We start from the raw sequence: 19,252 nt of genomic DNA, 5'->3' as shown, positions 1-19,252 counted from the left end.
TTGTCATGAAAGGACTCCCACATTCCATTCGGGTCATTTGTTGTGTCCATGATTGCAAGTCCTCCACCCAGATTGTGCGGAAACTCCAACAAAACACTCGGATTTTTAAAGTCTAGCCAGACTGCTCGGTGTTCCAGACTGTAAATTCATTACAACTGCTTGTTACAACACTAAATGATTCAACAAATATGTTCATATATTTAATATTAATCTCTGTAACCTAAATTTCAAGATGAACATTTTTTAAAATAGTAAACCATGAGATGTTACTAACAGCCTTAAATATGAGAGGTTATTTTGAAGACTATTTTCTAGCTGTCAAGACTTTACTTTTATTTTTCAAGGTAGAAATAAGGGAAAAGCCTGGCTGTTCTAAACTTTTAAAGAGTACTGTATTATAGGTGCTGGTGGTCATTTTGGAGCATTCTCACTAGTGTACACTGCTGACATTAGATTGAAATTAGTTTATTTTTCCAGGTCAAAACTGCCACTGCAGGATCAAATGCTAACTATATTTTTCTGAAAGCTAAAAATGTCTGGAGTTCATTTTAGCATGATAGCAATCATTATGTAGCATCTTCATTTTACAAGCTTCCAAACTGATCCCCCATTGACCAAAATAAAAAAGCTTTTTTATCATGTGTAAACACATATAAATGGCAAATACAATAAAAATAAATATGTAGTATTCTAATCAAATGGAATATCACGGTTGATGTTCAAACATGCAAAATTGTATAGCTGTCTAGTTATATAATAACTGTTTTAAATGTTTCAACTTACTATATGAAGTCCCGCCATGTATTCAATCTGAAGGAAAAAAACTATAAAAACTATGTTCTAAATTGAAGAATTATATTATTCTTATTATTTCTAGTGGAAATAATGATTTCCTCAAATGCTGAAAAGGTCAAAATAAATGTTTTTAATCATCTCTTTAATCGCCTGATGTGCATTTTGCTGCAACAAAAATTACAAACACTCAGCATACATGGCATTAAAGATGATAAAAGGCGTCTTCAGTCATATTGGATTTAGTATTTTTTGTGTGTATACAACTGGAACATCAAATATGACATCTGACAGTATCTGATTAGAATTACATTCTATTTAGCATTTATATGCATTTAAAGGCCTCTCCGGGAATCTCACCTTATCATGGTGGAGAGGTTTGTGTGGCGCTATGATCTTGAGAGCTGTGTTGTCTGGAACCTTTGTGCTCTGGTAGGGTCTCCCATGGCAAATTGGTCTCAGGCAAGAGGCCAGACTAAGAATGGTTCACAAGACACCATGACAGAATGAGGTAGAGGAAATGTGACCCATCCCGGAGGAAGCCCGAGGCCCTCATCTGGAGCCAGGCCCGGAAGTAGGAAGTCACTGAGGTAGTCAAACAACTCCGCAATGGCAAGGTCCTGGGGGTTGATGAAATCCGTCCAGAAACACTGAAGGCTCTGGGTTTTGAGGGATTGTCTTGGATGAGACGTCTCTTCAACATTGTGTTGAGGTCTGGGACAGTGCCTAAGGAGTGGCAAACTGGGGTGGTGGTCCCCATATTTAAAAAGGGTGAGCAGAGAGTGTGTGCCAAATGCAGGGGCATCACACTACTCAGCCTCCCTGGTAAAGCCTACTCCAGGGGGCTGGAAAGGAGGGTTCGGCCGATAGTCGAACCCCTGATTGAAGAGGAACAATGTGGGTTCCGTCCTGGTCGTGGAACAGCTGACCAGCTCTTCACTCTCACAAGGATCCTGGAGGGTGCCTGGGAGTATGCCCACCCAGTCTACATGTGTTTTGTGGACTTGGAGAAGGTGTATGATTGGGTACTCCGAGAGATACTGTGGGAGGTGCTGCAGGAGTATGGAGTGAGGGGGGTCCCTTCTCAGGGCCATACAATCTCTGTACTCACAAAGCGAAAGCTGTGTTCGGGTGCTCTGCAATAAGTCACACTTGTTTCCAGTGGAGGTTGGCCTCCAAAAGGGCTGTGCCTTGTCACCAATCTTGTTTGTGACATTCTGGACAGAATATTGAGACGTAGTCAGGGGGACGAGGGTTTCCAGTTTGGTGGGTTCAGGGTCTCATCACTGCTTTTTGCAGATGATGTGGTCCTGTTGGCTTTATCAGTCGGTGACCAACACTCACTGGATCGATTCACAGCTGAGTGTGAAGCGGCTGGGATGAGGATCAGCACCTCTAAATCTAAGGCCATGGTTCGCAGCAGGAAACCGATGGATTGCCTACTACAGGTAGGGAATATGGTCTTGCCCCAAGTCAATCAATCAATCAATTTTTTTATATAGCGCCAAATCACAACAAACAGTTGCCCCAAGGCGCTTTATATTGTAAGGCAAGGCCATACAATAATTATGTAAAACCCCAACGGTCAAAACGACCCCCTGTGAGCAAGCACTTGGCTACAGTGGGAAGGAAAAACTCCCTTTTAACAGGAAGAAACCTCCAGCAGAACCAGGCTCAGGGAGGGGCAGTCTTCTGCTGGGACTGGTTGGGGCTGAGGGAGAGAACCAGGAAAAAGACATGCTGTGGAGGGGAGCAGAGATTGATCACTAATGATTAAATGCAGAGTGGTGCATACACAGCAAAAAGAGAAAGAAACAGTGCATCATGGGAACCCCCCAGCAGTCTACGTCTATAGCAGCATAACTAAGGGATGGTTCAGGGTCACCTGATCCAGCCCTAACTATAAGCTTTAGCAAAAAGGAAAGTTTTAAGCCTAATCTTAAAAGTAGAGAGGGTGTCTGTCTCCCTGATCTGAATTGGGAGCTGGTTCCACAGGAGAGGAGCCTGAAAGCTGAAGGCTCTGCCTCCCATTCTACTCTTACAAACCCTAGGAACTACAAGTAAGCCTGCAGTCTGAGAGCGAAGCGCTCTATTGGGGTGATATGGTACTATGAGGTCCCTAAGATAAGATGGGACCTGATTATTCAAAACCTTATAAGTAAGAAGAAGAATTTTAAATTCTATTCTAGAATTAACAGGAAGCCAATGAAGAGAGGCCAATATGGGTGAGATATGCTCTCTCCTTCTAGTCCCCGTCAGTACTCTAGCTGCAGCATTTTGAATTAACTGAAGGCTTTTTAGGGAACTTTTAGGACAACCTGATAATAATGAATTACAATAGTCCAGCCTAGAGGAAATAAATGCATGAATTAGTTTTTCAGCATCACTCTGAGACAAGACCTTTCTGATTTTAGAGATATTGCGTAAATGCAAAAAAGCAGTCCTACATATTTGTTTAATATGCGCTTTGAATGACATATCCTGATCAAAAATGACTCCAAGATTTCTCACAGTATTACTAGAGGTCAGGGTAATGCCATCCAGAGTAAGGATCTGGTTAGACACCATGTTTCTAAGATTTGTGGGGCCAAGTACAATAACTTCAGTTTTATCTGAGTTTAAAAGCAGGAAATTAGAGGTCATCCATGTCTTTATGTCTGTAAGACAATCCTGCAGTTTAGCTAATTGGTGTGTGTCCTCTGGCTTCATGGATAGATAAAGCTGGGTATCATCTGCGTAACAATGAAAATTTAAGCAATACCGTCTAATAATACTGCCTAAGGGAAGCATGTATAAAGTGAATAAAATTGGTCCTAGCACAGAACCTTGTGGAACTCCATAATTAACTTTAGTCTGTGAAGAAGATTCCCCATTTACATGAACAAATTGTAATCTATTAGACAAATATGATTCAAACCACCGCAGCGCAGTGCCTTTAATACCTATGGCATGCTCTAGTCTCTGTAATAAAATTTTATGGTCAACAGTATCAAAAGCAGCACTGAGGTCCAACAGAACAAGCACAGAGACGAGTCCACTGTCCGAGGCCATAAGAAGATCATTTGTAACCTTCACTAATGCTGTTTCTGTACTATGATGAATTCTAAAACCTGACTGAAACTCTTCAAATAGACCATTCCTCTGCAGATGATCAGTTAGCTGTTTTACAACTACCCTTTCAAGAATTTTTGAGAGAAAAGGAAGGTTGGAGATTGGCCTATAATTAGCTAAGATAGCTGGGTCAAGTGATGGCTTTTTAAGTAATGGTTTAATTACTAATTAATTACTAATTAAGTGAAGGAGTTCAAGTACCTTGGGGTCTTGTTCACGAGTGAGGGGACAATGGAGCATGAGATTGGCCAGAGAATTGATGCAGCAGGGGCAGTATTGCATTCGCTGTACCGTACTGTTGTGACGAAAAGGGAGCTCTTGATCTACTGGTCAATCTTCATTCCTACTCACACTTGCGGTCATGAGGGTTGGGTCATGACCAAAAGAACTAGATCGTGGGTACAAGCGGTCGAAATGGGGTTCCTCAGGATGGTGGCTGGTGTCTCCCTTAGAGAGGTGAGAAGTTCGGTCATCCGCGGGGACCTTGGAGTAGAGCCACTGCTCCTTCGCGTTGAAAGGAGCCAGCTGAGGTGGTTCGGGCATATGGTAAGGATGGCCCCTGGGTGCCTCCCTCGGGAGGTGTTCCAGGCATGTCCATCTGGGAGGAGACCCTGGGGAAGACCCAGGACTAGGTGCTGAGATTATATCTCCACACTGGCCTGGGAACACCTCGGGATCCACCAGTCAGAGGTGGTCAGCGTGGCTCGGGAAAGGGAAGTCTGGGGTCCCCTGTTGGAGCTGTTTCCCCCGCGACCCAAACCCGGAAAAGCGGTTGAAGATGAGTGATGAGTGTGAGTGATGCATTTAAAGGCAAAAATGTTATTCTATAAACATAAAAATTTAGATAATGGGGGTCCTGAAAGGCTGTAAAACATGGGTTAAAGCAATAAATTTTCATCTGACTAAAATTTTTTCCAGCCAAAAATCAATGCCAGCAATTCCCTAAAATGTGGCGTAGTGGGGGCAACACACTTTTTTCCTCAATAAATACATTATACGAGGTCTGTCAATAAAGTAACGGTCCTTCTTATTTTTTTCAAAAACTATATGGATTTCATTCATATGTTTTTACGTCAGACATGCTTGAACCCTCGTGCGCATGCGTGAGTTTTCCTACAAACTCCTTTGACTGCAGCTTTTTAAAATTTGTTTATGACATAACTGTGTGTGCTGAGAAGTGTTTCATTATCCTTTCAACACATCAGTGGCGTCACTGTGTAATCTGTGGCAGAAGTCACAAAGGTCAATTCTAAGGGCAGTTGCTGGATTTCTCACGAAGATAAAAACAACTTATCTACTAATCATTTCTCTGCTCGCCATTCATCAGTTTTTCCTCAACGATAAAAAAAACAAAAAAAACAGGTAAAATACACAAAGAAAGCAGCTTTTCATACCTGCCAGTTTTCCGCGAGGCATTCTCAAAAAACTTTGTTCTGGAGGCAACACTGCAGGGAAGGAAAGAAGAATAAGACAAAAACAACAACAAAAAAATCAGTCTTGTTCCATCAAATGCTTTGAATTAATTCAGTGATTTCCTTTTAGAAACTCAATTTGTAAGATAGTAGCTGCATAAATCCAAGCACAAACACCAGCCTACGCTGCCGTTTGTGCAGCACTTGTCCACGGAAGGATTCACATTTAGTAGGCATCACTCCAATTACTATGAATCATATTATTGAGAGATTATTTGAGGTTCATTATTATTGTTTCCTCATGCTAATGCTGCAATTTTCTTGTCACAGTGACAAAACTAATTTTAATTCATAATAATTTACCCAAAATGACTATCACATCATCACAACAAGTGTAACGGTAATGTTGATATGATTAAAAATGTAATTACGGCTGCTCTTAGCTTCTGTACTTGTTGTCCACATTTGTCAATGTTGGACCAGTCCGTCTATGTGTAACGGGATCTATGGATTTATTGCATTTATCTCCACCTGGAACCCAGCTATCTGTGTGCTGAAAACAAAAATCAGATTCTGATCAGTTTTCTGACATACGAGGTCTGTCCATAAAGTATCGTACCTTTTTATTTTTTTTTAAACTATATGGATTTGATTCATATGTTTTCACGTCAGACAAGCTTGAATCCTTGTGCACATGCGTGAGTTTTTCCACGCCTGTCGGTGACGTCATTCGCCTGTGAGCACGCCTTGTGGAAGGAGTGGTCCCGCCCCGTCGTCGGATTTTCATTGTCTGGAAATGGCAGAATGATTTGGGGTTTTTTTTCCATCAGAATTTTTTCAGAAGATGTTAGAGACTGGCACCTGGAAACCATTCGAAAAATTTATCTGGCTTTCGGTGAAAATTTTACGGGTTTCACAGAGAATAAGGACTATTACTACAGCTTTAAGGATGGCCCACAATGGCGCTCGGTGCGCCGCGCTCCGAGCCGCGACGACAGGCACGAACCACCGGATTATTTCTAAACGGATGGCTGTGTGGAGCTGAGACCGTCGTGTGCACTTTCTCTGGTTATCACAAGAGCTGGACATCAACCATTTTCTGGCAGATTTCACTTTTAACAAGAGATTTTGTCGTGGAAAGCCGCGTGGAGGCTTTGTGCGTCACGACCGATTCGCTGTTCGAGCCAGACAAAGAACGCCTCCGTTTCGGCGTGCCAGAGGACAAGTTCGGACATGCCCAGCTCTCCACAATTTCTCTTATAACTCACTCGACTGGTAAGCATTGAAAGCCGAGATAGGCATGTCCGAACTTGTCCTCTGGCACGCCGAAATGGAGGTGTTCCTTTGTCTCGCTTCCAAAGCGAATCGGTCTTTACGCGCGAAGCCTCCGCGCGGCTTTCCATAACAAAATCTCTTGTTAAAAGTGAAATCTGCCGGAAAATGGCTGATGTCCAGCTCTTGTGATAACCAGAGAAAGAGCACACGATGGTCTCATATCCACAGAGTCATCCGTTTAGAAATGGTCTGGTGGCTTGTGCCGCGTCGTCGCAGCTCGGAGCGCGGTGCGCCGAGCGTCCTTAAAGGGGTCCTTAAAGCTGTACTAACAGACCTTATTCTCTGTGAAGCCTGTAAAATTTTCACCGAAAGCCAGATAAATTTTTTGAATGGTTTATAGGTGCCAGTCTCTAACAGCTTCTGAAAAAAATTCTGATGGAAAAAAACCCCAAATCATTCCGCCATTTCCAGACAATGAAAATCCGACGACGGGGCGGGACCACTCCTTCCACAAGGCGTGCTCACAGGCGAATGACGTCACCGACAGGCGTGGAAAAGCTCACGCATGCGCACAAGGGTTCAAGCTTGTCTGACATGAAAACATATGAATCAAATCCATATAGTTTAAAAAAAAAATAAAAAAGGTACGATACTTTATGGACAGACCTCATACTTTAATTTGAAAGTTTGGTAATCGCCTCAAATAGTAACAACAGAATAGATAAATATGAACCGACAAAGTGGCTGCAGATGGTGTCTTTGCAGAGTACTCACTAGGATGTGGGAGTGGCCTCAGCGCTGGCAGCAGTTGAGTTCTTCTGAGGCACGACGTAGCGGGCAGGGGGGTCAGGGGGCCTGACTGGGGGTCTACAAATGGAATGTTTCTCTGTAGGCCGTATTCTGCTCGGACCGTCACAATCTGCTACAAAAAGAAGCACAGAATTGTGGAAGAAAGTGTGTGGAGTTTTGTAGTACAAGTCTCACTTTAAAAAAAAAGAACCTGAGGGCAGTAAGGGGTTAAGAGCTGCACGGAACCTTACCAAAATATGATTTCACATTAACAGAACATGCATTACATCCAGACATACTTCAACTCAATTAGTAACTCTGCAAAGTGGGACTTCTTTTTCCCTCCAACACTTCCATCCTCCATCATAAATCCTTATATAACTTTAATATATGGTGCTATATTCCTTATTTAATTTTCTAATGAAAACCAATGCTTTAGAAAGAGAACTCTTTACCTGAAATAAACAAGGGAATGTTTTTTTTTGTTTTTTTTTGGGGGGGGGGGCAGTAAATCAAAGATGAGTAGCCATCCTCAGAGGAAAATTAACGATACAACAACAGCAGACAGGTTTCAATACATCAAGAAGAGAACAAATGCTGGTACAACTAATACACTATATACAGTAGAGCTGGAACAGTTAGATGATTACTGTCATGATAATAATACAGAAATCTGTTAATATCTAAGCCATTAATGAAAGGAAAATACCAAACTGCTCCAAAACATCAAGATTTAATCCTTTTACATTGTTGAACATGATAAAACACATTTGGATTTTAGGCTGTTGAAAATAGAAAACAAGTGACAATTAAATCAACTAGAACTGCAGCTCTTTTTAAAATGCAATACAAATTGCTGTATTTTCCAGAGTATAAGTTACAGATTTGTTTTACTAGTTTGGGAGGTCCTGTGACTTTATACTCCACTGAGACTTATATATATATATATAAAAAAAAATCATGTGTTCGTTAATAATAAATGAACTATTACTATAATAAAAAGTACACTACAATAATACAAAATAAATAAACAAATAAATAAGCAAAATTAAAGAGTTGATAATCCAGTTGATTAAAGGTGTGATTTATACTCTTGTGCAAGTTATGTTTTTCCTGTTCAGCTGGCCTTTTTTTGGGGGGGGGGGGCAGGTGCGACTTTAGCTCAGAAAAATATGGCAGCTATTTAATTACAAACTATGACAGCTTGATAACGAAATTTCTTAGTTAAAACCTATGTGGAAAGCACAAGAAAATACTAGGGATGGGAAGACTAGTCGTAATAGTTGACTACGACTAGCTAGCATCCAAGTAGTCGACTATTTTTTATTAGTCGACTAGTTGAAAGCCATTTATTAAGTTCATTTAACCCTAGCTAGCATCCAACTAGTCGACTATTTTTATTAGTCGACTAGTTGACAGCCATTTACTAAGTTCATTTAACCCTTAAAAGAAAAGACCTGTTGGAGCTGCCACCACTCCCTTCACTCAGTGAAGAAAGTGAGTGTGAACTAGAGGCTGTCAATTTTTCGGGAATCCCACAGGTCATGGGATTCCCACGGGATGGGAGTCAACTTTGATATTCATCAGGTGATTGGGACGGCACAAGATTAAAAGTTAGTGGGAGCAGACAGGAGCGGGAACCAAGGTTTTAGGCAGCGAGCTGTCCTGCTGTCATTTGGGCGATCAATTTTCAATAAAGATGCCGAAAAAGTAGCGGGTAACTTTGCTTAAAGCCATCTAAAATTAGTATTGGGTTCGATCGCTGCTGTGTGTGTGTGTGTGTGTGTGAGAGAGAGTCGGCTGGCTGTGTGCGGGGTTGAGCCACTTCAGTCAGTGCATGAAGACAGCGCGCGCTGAGCACAGAGTGAAACAAAATGCGGCACTTCGTTTATTTCTCCCTGGACTGTTCTGAAGGTATGTCCTGTTCACACCGTGTGCGCGTGTCAGTGACAGTTATACTGAAATTATGAGATGAAATAAATGGACAAAATTCCATAAAAAATGAGAATATAGGGATGAACATTATAAAAATCACACACACGTGTTTAAAAAAAATATGATGTGGAGAAACTCTGCAGTGATGTTCAGAAGCAGAAATCACATAAAGCAGCTGAGAACTCTGAACTTTGACAGGCTGTTATTTTCCACAGATATTTATTTTAGAGGTCTTAAAGTAGCTGTTTTATGTACAAGCACAAAATGTGACTGAGGAATAGAAAAAGGAAATGAACTCTAGTCAGAATAAAAATACAAGCTGTTGATTTTTGTTATTTTTCAGTTATTAGGCTGCAATTCTGAGTTTAATTTATTTCGAAGTAAGTTACCTCTTATTATTTTCAAAAATCCTGAGAGTCAAATCAGCCTGCATTGTTCAGATTTTCCTGCACATGTCTATTTTGTTCCTTCTTCATAAGAGTTTGGTGTCTGTGTTCATTCTACAAAATTAAAAAAAACAACAACAAAATGTTAACACTTTTCTTTATAGCAGTTCTGTAATTTCAGAAATGCAACACAAATTAGAAAAAGTTCGGACTGTATGTAAAATGAAAATAAAAATAAAAATGGTGCATTATACCCAGTTCCTCCACTCACACCCACAGAAGCCAAAAGTTCTTCCAGAGTTGTGTCTTGGTGGCTTCCCTCACTTGTCTCCTTCCAGCATGGACATTTAGTTTTTGAGAACTGCCTACCTGACAGATTTACCATAAAGTACCACACTGTTTGTATTTCTGAAAGATTGATATAAATCAAGTCTAAGAAATATTCAGTGAGTTGGAAATGTTCATGTATTCATCCTCTGACATTTCTCAAGAAAATTGGCTGTAAAAATTATTAATTAATTCTTACATTTAGAATAAACTGCCCTGTCCCAACCTTTTTTCCTTGAAAAATGCTGCAGGCCTTAAATGTAGGAATGGACATATATTAACAGAAAATAAATAAAAATAAAGCTGACCTCACAAAACATGAAATATGTTGGTTTCATACAGACTGCAGTTACAGAAATAGAAGACAAAGTAAATGTTAGGATTATTATGTGTCATCACCACAACATTTTGAAAAACTATAAGACCACAGTCCATGCATTATTTATGTTTTGTGCCTTTTAATGAAGTTTTTTGAAAATTTGGATTGAGGCAGTAAGTGCCTCCCTGTATTACCACAGATGAAACTGTTTCTGTTGTGATATCTTCTGAAATAAAACTGCAGAACACAAAGTAATCTAAAAAAGAATGGGGAGAAGGTCAAATCAAATTCAGTGTATTGCCTAAAAACTAGAAGAAGGGAAAAAAATGGGAGCAGTACAGGAGTGGGAGTCATTTTGAATGGGTGCGGGAGTCATTTTACCAAGAGTGGGACGAGATAGGAATTATTTTTTTTTTTACTCTGGCCCGGGATTGGGATGGGACAGGAATTTTTGTGTGGGAGCGGGATGGAACAGAAATGAAAATCTACTCTGGTGCCAGCCTCTAGTGTGAACCTTGGCAGGTGAATTAGTCAGCTCAAACAAGTAGTCTATACCTAGTAAATTAATGCAGGTATTGTCTTCATGCTAATGCTATATTTTGTATTTGTGATTTTGTGATTTATTGTCTTCATGCTAATGCTATATTTTGTATTTGTGATTTTGTGATTTATTGTCTTCATGCTAATGCTATATTTTGTATTTGTGATTTTGTGAAAATTAAATGTGGCATTTATTTCCTTGTGAAAACAAACGCCACATTTGATTTTCACCATGAAGATTTGAAATTGGCTTAATTCATTCAATGTCAAATGTAGTCGCCGACTACTCAACTAGTCGACTAATGATTTTCATTAATCGTCCCAACCCTACAAAATACTATGTCTGCTTTGAATTACGACATTTGGCCACATGACATTCAAGAAACACATTTCAACTGAGCAATCGGCTGACTGCTATTACTATCTGATAAACGGACTGTACTTATATACTGGTGTATACACACACACACACACACACACACACACACACACACACACACACACACACACACACACACACACACACACACACACACACACACACACACACTCGGGGTGCTGCTATGTAGAGCACTCAACTCCACACCAGAAGCAACCTGGGGACTGAGGGCATTGCTCAGGGGCACCTTTGTGATAGTGTATGTCTGGTCAGGGAATTGAACCTATGACCCTCTGGTTTGAAAGCCACTTCCCCAACCATCCTGATATATTGTCCATAATCTGACTACTTTGTATTTCAAAATACATTGAATCCTTCTGTCTTTAAGTTTCTCAAACCTAAAAAAGAAACAAAGAAAAAAAACTTGTGTGGAGAAATGTGCTTTTTTTTCTAAATGGAAGCAAACTCATTTTCAGTTTGTGTAAATTAAAGAGGTTTCAGCTGCATGATAATTTTTTAAAAATACAAACAGGAGATGCATACCTTCTCTGATGCCTTTCGGCGGCAGTCTTTTGCCCTGGAAAGATGCAACACGGCTTACGTAAACTCCAGACGCCCCATTTGACCCCAGAGATGGATCTGTCTTTTGCCTGGTATCATCTATCTTGGCAACCTCTTTGCCAACATCAGAGTCTGAAAGCCTGTCCTGACGGGAAGCAGGTTTGGGCAGCGCATGTCTCGGAGGAGGTTCTCTTGGAACAAGTGGAGCATAGCTCACAGGTTTTCCCCGCTGCACAGGAACAGGGCTGGTTGAGGTGTCCCCCTCAATGAGAAACTCTTCATTCTGGCCATCTGTTACACAGCAACAAGGTGACATTAATGCAAGCTGCCAACTAATTCACCAACCTCAGTGGATGGAGATAAACATCAGAATTAAAAATGTGATTGTGTTCTTGCCCAAGTAACTTCAGCTGTGTGCCAAATTATTCCCCCTCTGATGTTCACATAAGAAATTCACTTTGATATCTAAATTATAGTCATCGTGGCAAATATGCCTAAAGAGCAAAATGCAGGTTATGAGTATGTACAAACGAAACAGTAAACCAGTCAAAATATTCCTCCTATGCATGTGCGTGCATGTGTGCGTGAGACAGACAAGCTGCCCCTAAGCTTTTGTTTTGGTGGTGGGGGTCTGGTTGTATATTCTTGATTGTGTCAGTTATTTCCAACACCTCAAACCATTTCCTTTCTGCATCACCATAAGTTAAAAGATTAGTGTTATACTGTGACTCTTTACAATTCTGTTAAGTTTACCTCTAATATGTGTTTAAATAAGTAGTAAAATAAGTAGTAATTGAGCTGTTAGTGGCGTATGAGCACCAAAGATAAAAAAAAGGAATTTCACATCATTTTCAGGAAAACTGTTCAATTGTATCAAACAGAAATTTGGGCAATTAGTACTTCATGCCAAAGACGTGGGGCCTCATTCATAAAACATTGTGTCAGCTTCATACTAAAATCATATGAACAAAAGACACAAATGGAGTACAAAGAAAATAAATAATGATAATGAAATCAGATATAAAACCAGTCATATGCACAATTGCAAGCAGAATCATCTTTATAACTCGTACACTAAATTGAATGGTGCTCAAGTGGATCTGCCTCATATCCAGTATTATGACTCACTCACACATGACATCATTTATAACCTTTCCAATACGTACAGGGCACAGTTTGGGTCACATGCAAACATTTTGCCGTCTAGTTTGTTTTTAATAAATCACGTTTACATGTTTTGTGCGTGTGCAACAGCTATAAATGAGGCCCCTGCACTTCAGCCTGAGACACAGTGAAGGATTACATTTTGTATCATTACCATTTCAGTTTCTGAGAAAGTGTTCCACAGGACCTTACAGAAAATGGTATCTTTCAAATAATTGGAGACAAAAATTAAAATTTTTGACCAGTGGTTTCTGATATATGGCAGATTGTGCCTTTGGTCCTTGTTATGTGAGCACTGATCCTGACTGAATTGATTCTGACAATGGGACAGATCCCATCTTTGATCATGACCCGTACTCCTTTGACACAGAGCACGTGGCAAATGCAGTCTTTGAACCATCATCTCTGATCCAGATTCCTTTGACACTGATCCTGCATTTGGCTCTTTGATTGATTATCCATTGGTCTTGAGTACAAGATCAAAGCAAATTCAGATCAAAAAGTCAGGAGCCATCCATTCCTCATTCCTGATTCCTGTAATCCGGATTCTAGACTCTATCCAAGAAAGGCATATAAATACAACTAACTGTTGTATAACCTCTCTGGATAGGATTGAAGGTAGGAAATTTACAACCCCAATTCCAATGAAGTTGGGATGTTGTGTAAAATGTAAATCAAACAGAATCCAATGATTTGAAAATAATCTTCAACCTATATTCAATTGAAGACACCACAGAAACAAGATATTTAATGTTCAAACTGATAGACTTTGTTGTTTTTGTGCAAATACAGTAGTGTTCAGAATAATAGTAGTGCTATGTGACTAAAAAGATTAATCCAGGTTTTGAGTATATTTCTTATTGTTACATGGGAAACAAGGTACAAGTAGATTCAGGTAGATTCTCACAAATCCAACAAGACCAAGCATTCATGATATGCACACTCTTAAGGCTATGAAATTGGGCTATTAGTTAAAAAAGAAAAGAAAAGGGGGTGTTCACAATAATAGTAGTGTGGCATTCAGTCAGTGAGTTTGTCAATTTTTTGGAACAAACAGGTGTGAATCAGGTGTCCCCTATTTAAGGATGAAGCCAGCACCTGTTGAACATGCTTTTCTCTTTGAAAGCCTGAGAAAAATGGGACGTTCAAGACATTGTTCAGAAGAACAGCGTAGTTTGATTAAAAAGTTGATTGGAGAGGGGAAACTTATATGCAGGTGCAAAAAATTATAGACTGTTCATCTACAATGATCTCCAATGCTTTAAAATGGACAAAAAAAAATAAAAACAGAGACGCGTGGAAGAAAACAGAAAACAACCATCTAAAATGGATAGAAGAATAACCAGAATGGCAAAGCCTCACCCATTGATCAGCTCCAGGATGATCAAAGGCAGTCTGGAGTTACCTGTAAGTGCTGTGACAGTTAGAAGACGCCTGTGTGAAGCTAATTTATTTGCAAGAATCCCCCGCAAAGTCCCTCTGTTAAATAAAAGACGTGCAGAAGAGGTTACAATTTGCCAAAGAACACATCAACTGGCCTAAAGAGAAATGGAGGAATATTCTGTGGACTGATGAGAGTAAAATTGTTCTTTTTGGGTCCAAGGGCCGCAGACACTTTGTGAGACGACCCCCAAACTCTGAAATCAAGCCACAGTTCACAGTGAAGACAGTGAAGCATGGTGATGCAAGCATCGTGATATGGGCATGTTTCTCCTACTATGGTGTTGGGCCTATATATCGCATACCAGGTATCATGGATCAGTTTGGATATGTCAAAATATTTGAAGAGGTCATGTTGCCTTATGCTGAAGAGGACATGCCCTTGAAATGGGTGTCTCAACAAGACAATGACCCCAAGCACACTAGTAAACGAGCAAAATCTTGGTTCCAAACCAACAAAATGAATGCCTCACAGATGTGAAGAAATCATGAAAAACTGTGGTTATACAACTAAGTACTAGTTTACTGATTCACAGGATTGCTAAAAAAGCAGTTTGAACATAATAGTTTTGAGTTTGTAGCGTCAACAGCAGATGCTACTATTATTGTGAACACCCCCTTTTCTACTTTTTTTTTTTTTTTTTTTTTTTTTTTTACTAATAGCTCAATTTCATAGCCTTAAGAGTGTGCATGTCATGAATGCTTGGTCTTGTTGGATTTGTGAGAATCTACTGAATCTACTGGTACCTTGTTTCCCATGTAACAATAAGAAATATACTCAAAACCTGGATTAATCTTTTTAGTCATATAGCACTACTATTATTCTGCACACTATTGTATTTGCTCATTTTGAAATGGATGCCTGCAACACGTTTCAAAAAAGTTGGGACAGGGCAACAAAAGACTGGGAAAGTTGATGAATGCTCAAAGAACACCTAATTGGAAAAAGGTGAGTGTCATGATCGGGTATAAAAGGAGCATCCCCGAAAGGCTCAGCTATTCACAATCAAAGATGGGGTGAGGATCACCACTTGGTGAACAACTGCGTGAATATAGTCCAATAGTTTTAAGAACATCCATCCATCCATCCATCCATCCATCCATCCATTTTCTTCCGCTTCATCCGAGGTCGGGTCACGGGGAGAGCAGCTCAAGCAAAGTCGCCCAGACCTCCAGATCCACACACACCTCTCCCAGCAACTCCGGGGGAACCCCGAGGCGTTCCCAAGCCAGCTGCGAGACGTAGTCCCTCCAGCGTGTCGTGGGTCTTCCCCGGGGCCTCCTCCCGATGGGACATACCCGAACACCTCTCCAGCGAGGCGTCCAGGTGGCATCTGAAAAAGATGCCCGAGCCACCTCAGCTGGCTCCTTTCGACGTGGAGGAGCAGCAGCTCCACTCCGAGCTCCTCCCGAGTGACCGAGCTCCTCCCTGTGGAGGAAACTTATCTCGGCCGCTTGTACTCGCAATCTTGTTCTTTCGGTCTTGAACCAAATCTCATGACCATAGGTGAGCGTCAGAATGTAGATCGATCGGTAAATCGAGAGCTTTACCCCCCCGCTCAGCTCTCTCTTCACCACTACGGTCCAATACAGCGACCGCATCACTGCAGATGCTGCACCGAGCCATCTGTCGATCTCACGCTTCATCCATCCCTCTCTTGTGAACAAGACCCTGAGATACTTAAACTCCTCCACTTGAGGCAAGGACACTCCACCGACCTGAAGAGGGCAAAGCACCTTTTTCCGGTCGAGAACCATGGTCTCGGATTTGGAGGTGCTGACTTTCATCCCGGACGCTTCACACTCGGCTGCAAATTGCTCCAGTGCACGCTGAAGGTCCTGATTTGACAAAGCCAACAGAACCGCATCGTCCGCAAACAGCAGAGATGAGATTTTGTGGTTCCCAAACCAGACCCCCTCTACACCTTGACTGCGCCTAGAAATGCTGTCCATAAAGGTAATGAACAGAACCTGTGACAAAGAGCAGCCCTGGCGGAGGCCAACATGCACTGGAAATAGGCTTGACTTACTACCGGCAATGCGAACCAAGCTCCTGCTGCGGTTATACAGGGACCGGATAGTCCTTAAAAAAGGACCCCGGACCCCGTAAGCCCGGAGCACCCCCCACAGGGCGCCTCAAGGGACACGGTCGAACGCCTTCTCCAGATCCACAAAACACATGTGGACTGGTTGGGCGAACCCCCATAACCCTCGAGCACCCGATGGAGGATGTAGAGCTGGTCCAGTGTTCTGCGACCAGGATGAAAACCACAGTGCTCCTCCTGAATCCGAGGTTCGACTATCGCTCGAATTCTCCTGTCCAATACTCTGGAACAGACCTTACCGGGGAGACTGAGGAGTGATGGATGAGTCCGCCTCTGAGTTCCCAGTCTCTGCTTCCTCTTCAGAAGACGTGACGATAGGATTGAGGAGATCCTTGAAGTATTCCTTCCACCGCACGACAACATCCCCAGTCAGGGTCAACAGCTCCCCACCCGCACTGTAGACACTGTTGGTGGCGAGCTGCTTCTGCCTCCGGAGGTGTCGGACGGTTTGCCAGAATTTCTTCAGGGCCGACCGATAGTCCTCCTCTATGGCCTTCCCGAACTCCTCCCAGACACGGGTTTTTGCCTCTGCGACCACACAGGCTGCACAGAAGTCCAACAACTGAACACCACTCGGGTTCAGATCGGGGAGGCTGTGCTTCCCGATCACCCCCCTCCAGGTCTCACTGTCGCTGCACACTTGGGGACTGAAGTTCCCCAAGAGAACAATGGAGTCCCCAATTGGAGCACTATCTAGTACCCCTCCAAGGGACTCCAAGAAGGTCGGGCACTCTGCACTGTTGTCTCTGCCCGTAGGCTGAGACAACAGTGAGAGACCTGTCCCCAACCCGAAGGCGTAGGGACGCGACCCTCTCGTTCACCGGGGTGAACGCCAACACATGGCGACTGAGCTGGGGAGCAATAAGCAATGCTACCCCCGCCCGCCTCTCCCCGTGGGCAATGCCAGAAAAGTGGAGCGCCCAGCCCCTCTCCAGGAGTTGGGTACCAGAGCCCAAGCTGTGCGTGGAGGTGAGCCCGACTATCTCTAGTCGGTACCTCTCAACCTCCCTCACAAGCTCAGGCTCCTTCCCCCCCAGCGAGGTGACATTCCAAGCCCTGACAGCCAGAGGCTGTGATCGCAGACCGTGCCACCGGGCCACACGCCCTCGACCGCCACCCAGTCCTCTCTGCACCCAACCCCCATGACCCCCTCTGCAAGTGGTGAACCCACAGGAATAGTTTAGGAACAATGTTTCTCAATTTTCAATTGCAAGGAATTTAGGGATTCCATCATCTACAGTCCATAATATAATCAGAAGATTCTTAGAATCTGGAGAACTTTCTACACGTAAGCGTCAAGGCCAAAAACCAACATCGAATGCCCGTGACCTTCGATCCCTCAGATGGCACTGCATTAAAAACCAACATCATTACGTGATGGGCTCGCGTGGGCTCAGTAACACTTCAGAAAACCACTGTCAGTTAACACAGTTCGTCACTACATCTACAAGTGCAAGTTAAAACTCTACCATACAAAGCGAAAGCCATACATCAACAATATCCAGAAACGCTGTCCCTTTTCTGGGCTCAAGATCATTTGAAATGGACAGACGCAAAGTGGAAAAGTGTGCTGCGGTCTGATGAGTCCACATTTCAAATTGTTTTTGGAAATCATGGACGTTGTGTCCTCTGGACAAAAGAGGAAAAAGACCATCCAGACTGTTACCAGTGCAAAGTTCAAAAGCCAGCATCTGTGATGGTATGGGGTGTGTTAGTGCCCATAGCATGGGCAACTTACACATCTGTGATGGCACCATGAATGCTGAAAGGTACATCCACATTGTGGAGCAATACATGCTGCCATCCAAGCAGCGTCTTTTTCAGGGACATCTCTGCTTATTTCAGCAAGACAATGCCAAGCCACATTCTGCATGTGTTACAACAGCGTGGCGTCGTAGTAAAAGAGTGCTGGTACAAGACTGGCCTGCCTGCAGTTCAGACCTGTCGACCGTTGAAAATGTGTAGCGCGTTATGAAGAGCAAAATACGACAACGGAGACCCCAGATTGTTGAACAACTGAAGTTTTACATCAAGCAAGAATGGGAAAGAATTCCATCGATTAGTGTCCTCAGTTCCCAAAAACGCATATTGAGTGTTGTTAGAAGGAAAGGTGATGTAACACAGTAGTAAACATACCACTGTCCCAAATTTTTTGAAACGTGTTGCAGGCATCCATTTCAAAATGAGCAAATATTTAAACAAATAATAAAGTTCATCAGTTTGAACATTAAATATCTCGTCTTTGTGGTGTATTCAACTGAATATAGGTTGAAGAGGATTTGCAAATCATTGGATTATGTTTTTATTTACATTTTACACAATGTCCCAACTTCAACAGAATTGGGGTTGTAGGATTAAAAATGAATGATCAGGATCAATGCTCTCTGATCAGCGACAAACATCAGCAATGTACAGTGAGGCAAATAAGTATTTGATACACTGTAGATTTTGCAAGTTTTCCCACCTACAAAGAATGGAGAGGTATGTAATTTTTATCGTAGGTACACAGGAAATTTTGCTGAGTAAAATTTACTCTGCTAGTATAGCATTTGATCCCAGTCTAAATAGAATAAGTTACACTATCACAGAACCATCCCTGGTTCTCAAGACCAGGCACCTAAGTGGCTCTACTCTTCTTCTTTTTTTTTTTTTTTTTAGCTATTTAGATATACTTTAGTATACACTAGTGGAGTTCTACCTTAGAACTGGAATGTATA

General features: G+C 42.0%; 1 protein-coding gene and 1 long non-coding RNA gene across 2 annotated transcripts in view; one reads left to right on the top strand and one right to left on the bottom strand.

The window, feature by feature from the left end:
- LOC117517636 (oligophrenin-1-like) overlaps positions 1 to 19,252 on the bottom strand; it is a 205,872-nt gene that overhangs the window by 3,544 nt on the left and 183,076 nt on the right. Inside the window, exons 20-22 of the mRNA XM_034178746.1 lie at positions 11,809 to 12,117; positions 7,365 to 7,512; positions 5,298 to 5,348 (exon numbers count right to left, since the gene is read on the bottom strand). Of these exons, the coding sequence (XP_034034637.1) occupies positions 5,298 to 5,348; positions 7,365 to 7,512; positions 11,809 to 12,117 (508 nt within the window). The remainder of the gene's footprint in view (positions 1 to 5,297; positions 5,349 to 7,364; positions 7,513 to 11,808; positions 12,118 to 19,252) is intronic.
- On the top strand, positions 1,804 to 8,743 carry LOC117517639. Its single transcript, XR_004562777.1, has 3 exons — positions 1,804 to 1,817; positions 8,482 to 8,485; positions 8,629 to 8,743. It is a non-coding gene; the product is annotated as an uncharacterized LOC117517639 (long non-coding RNA).

This window comes from Thalassophryne amazonica, chromosome 9 (assembly GCF_902500255.1).
Source record: "Thalassophryne amazonica chromosome 9, fThaAma1.1, whole genome shotgun sequence".
In the NCBI taxonomy this organism is placed as follows: Eukaryota; Metazoa; Chordata; class Actinopteri; order Batrachoidiformes; family Batrachoididae; genus Thalassophryne; species Thalassophryne amazonica.
This window is presented reverse-complemented; position numbering and strand designations above follow the sequence as displayed.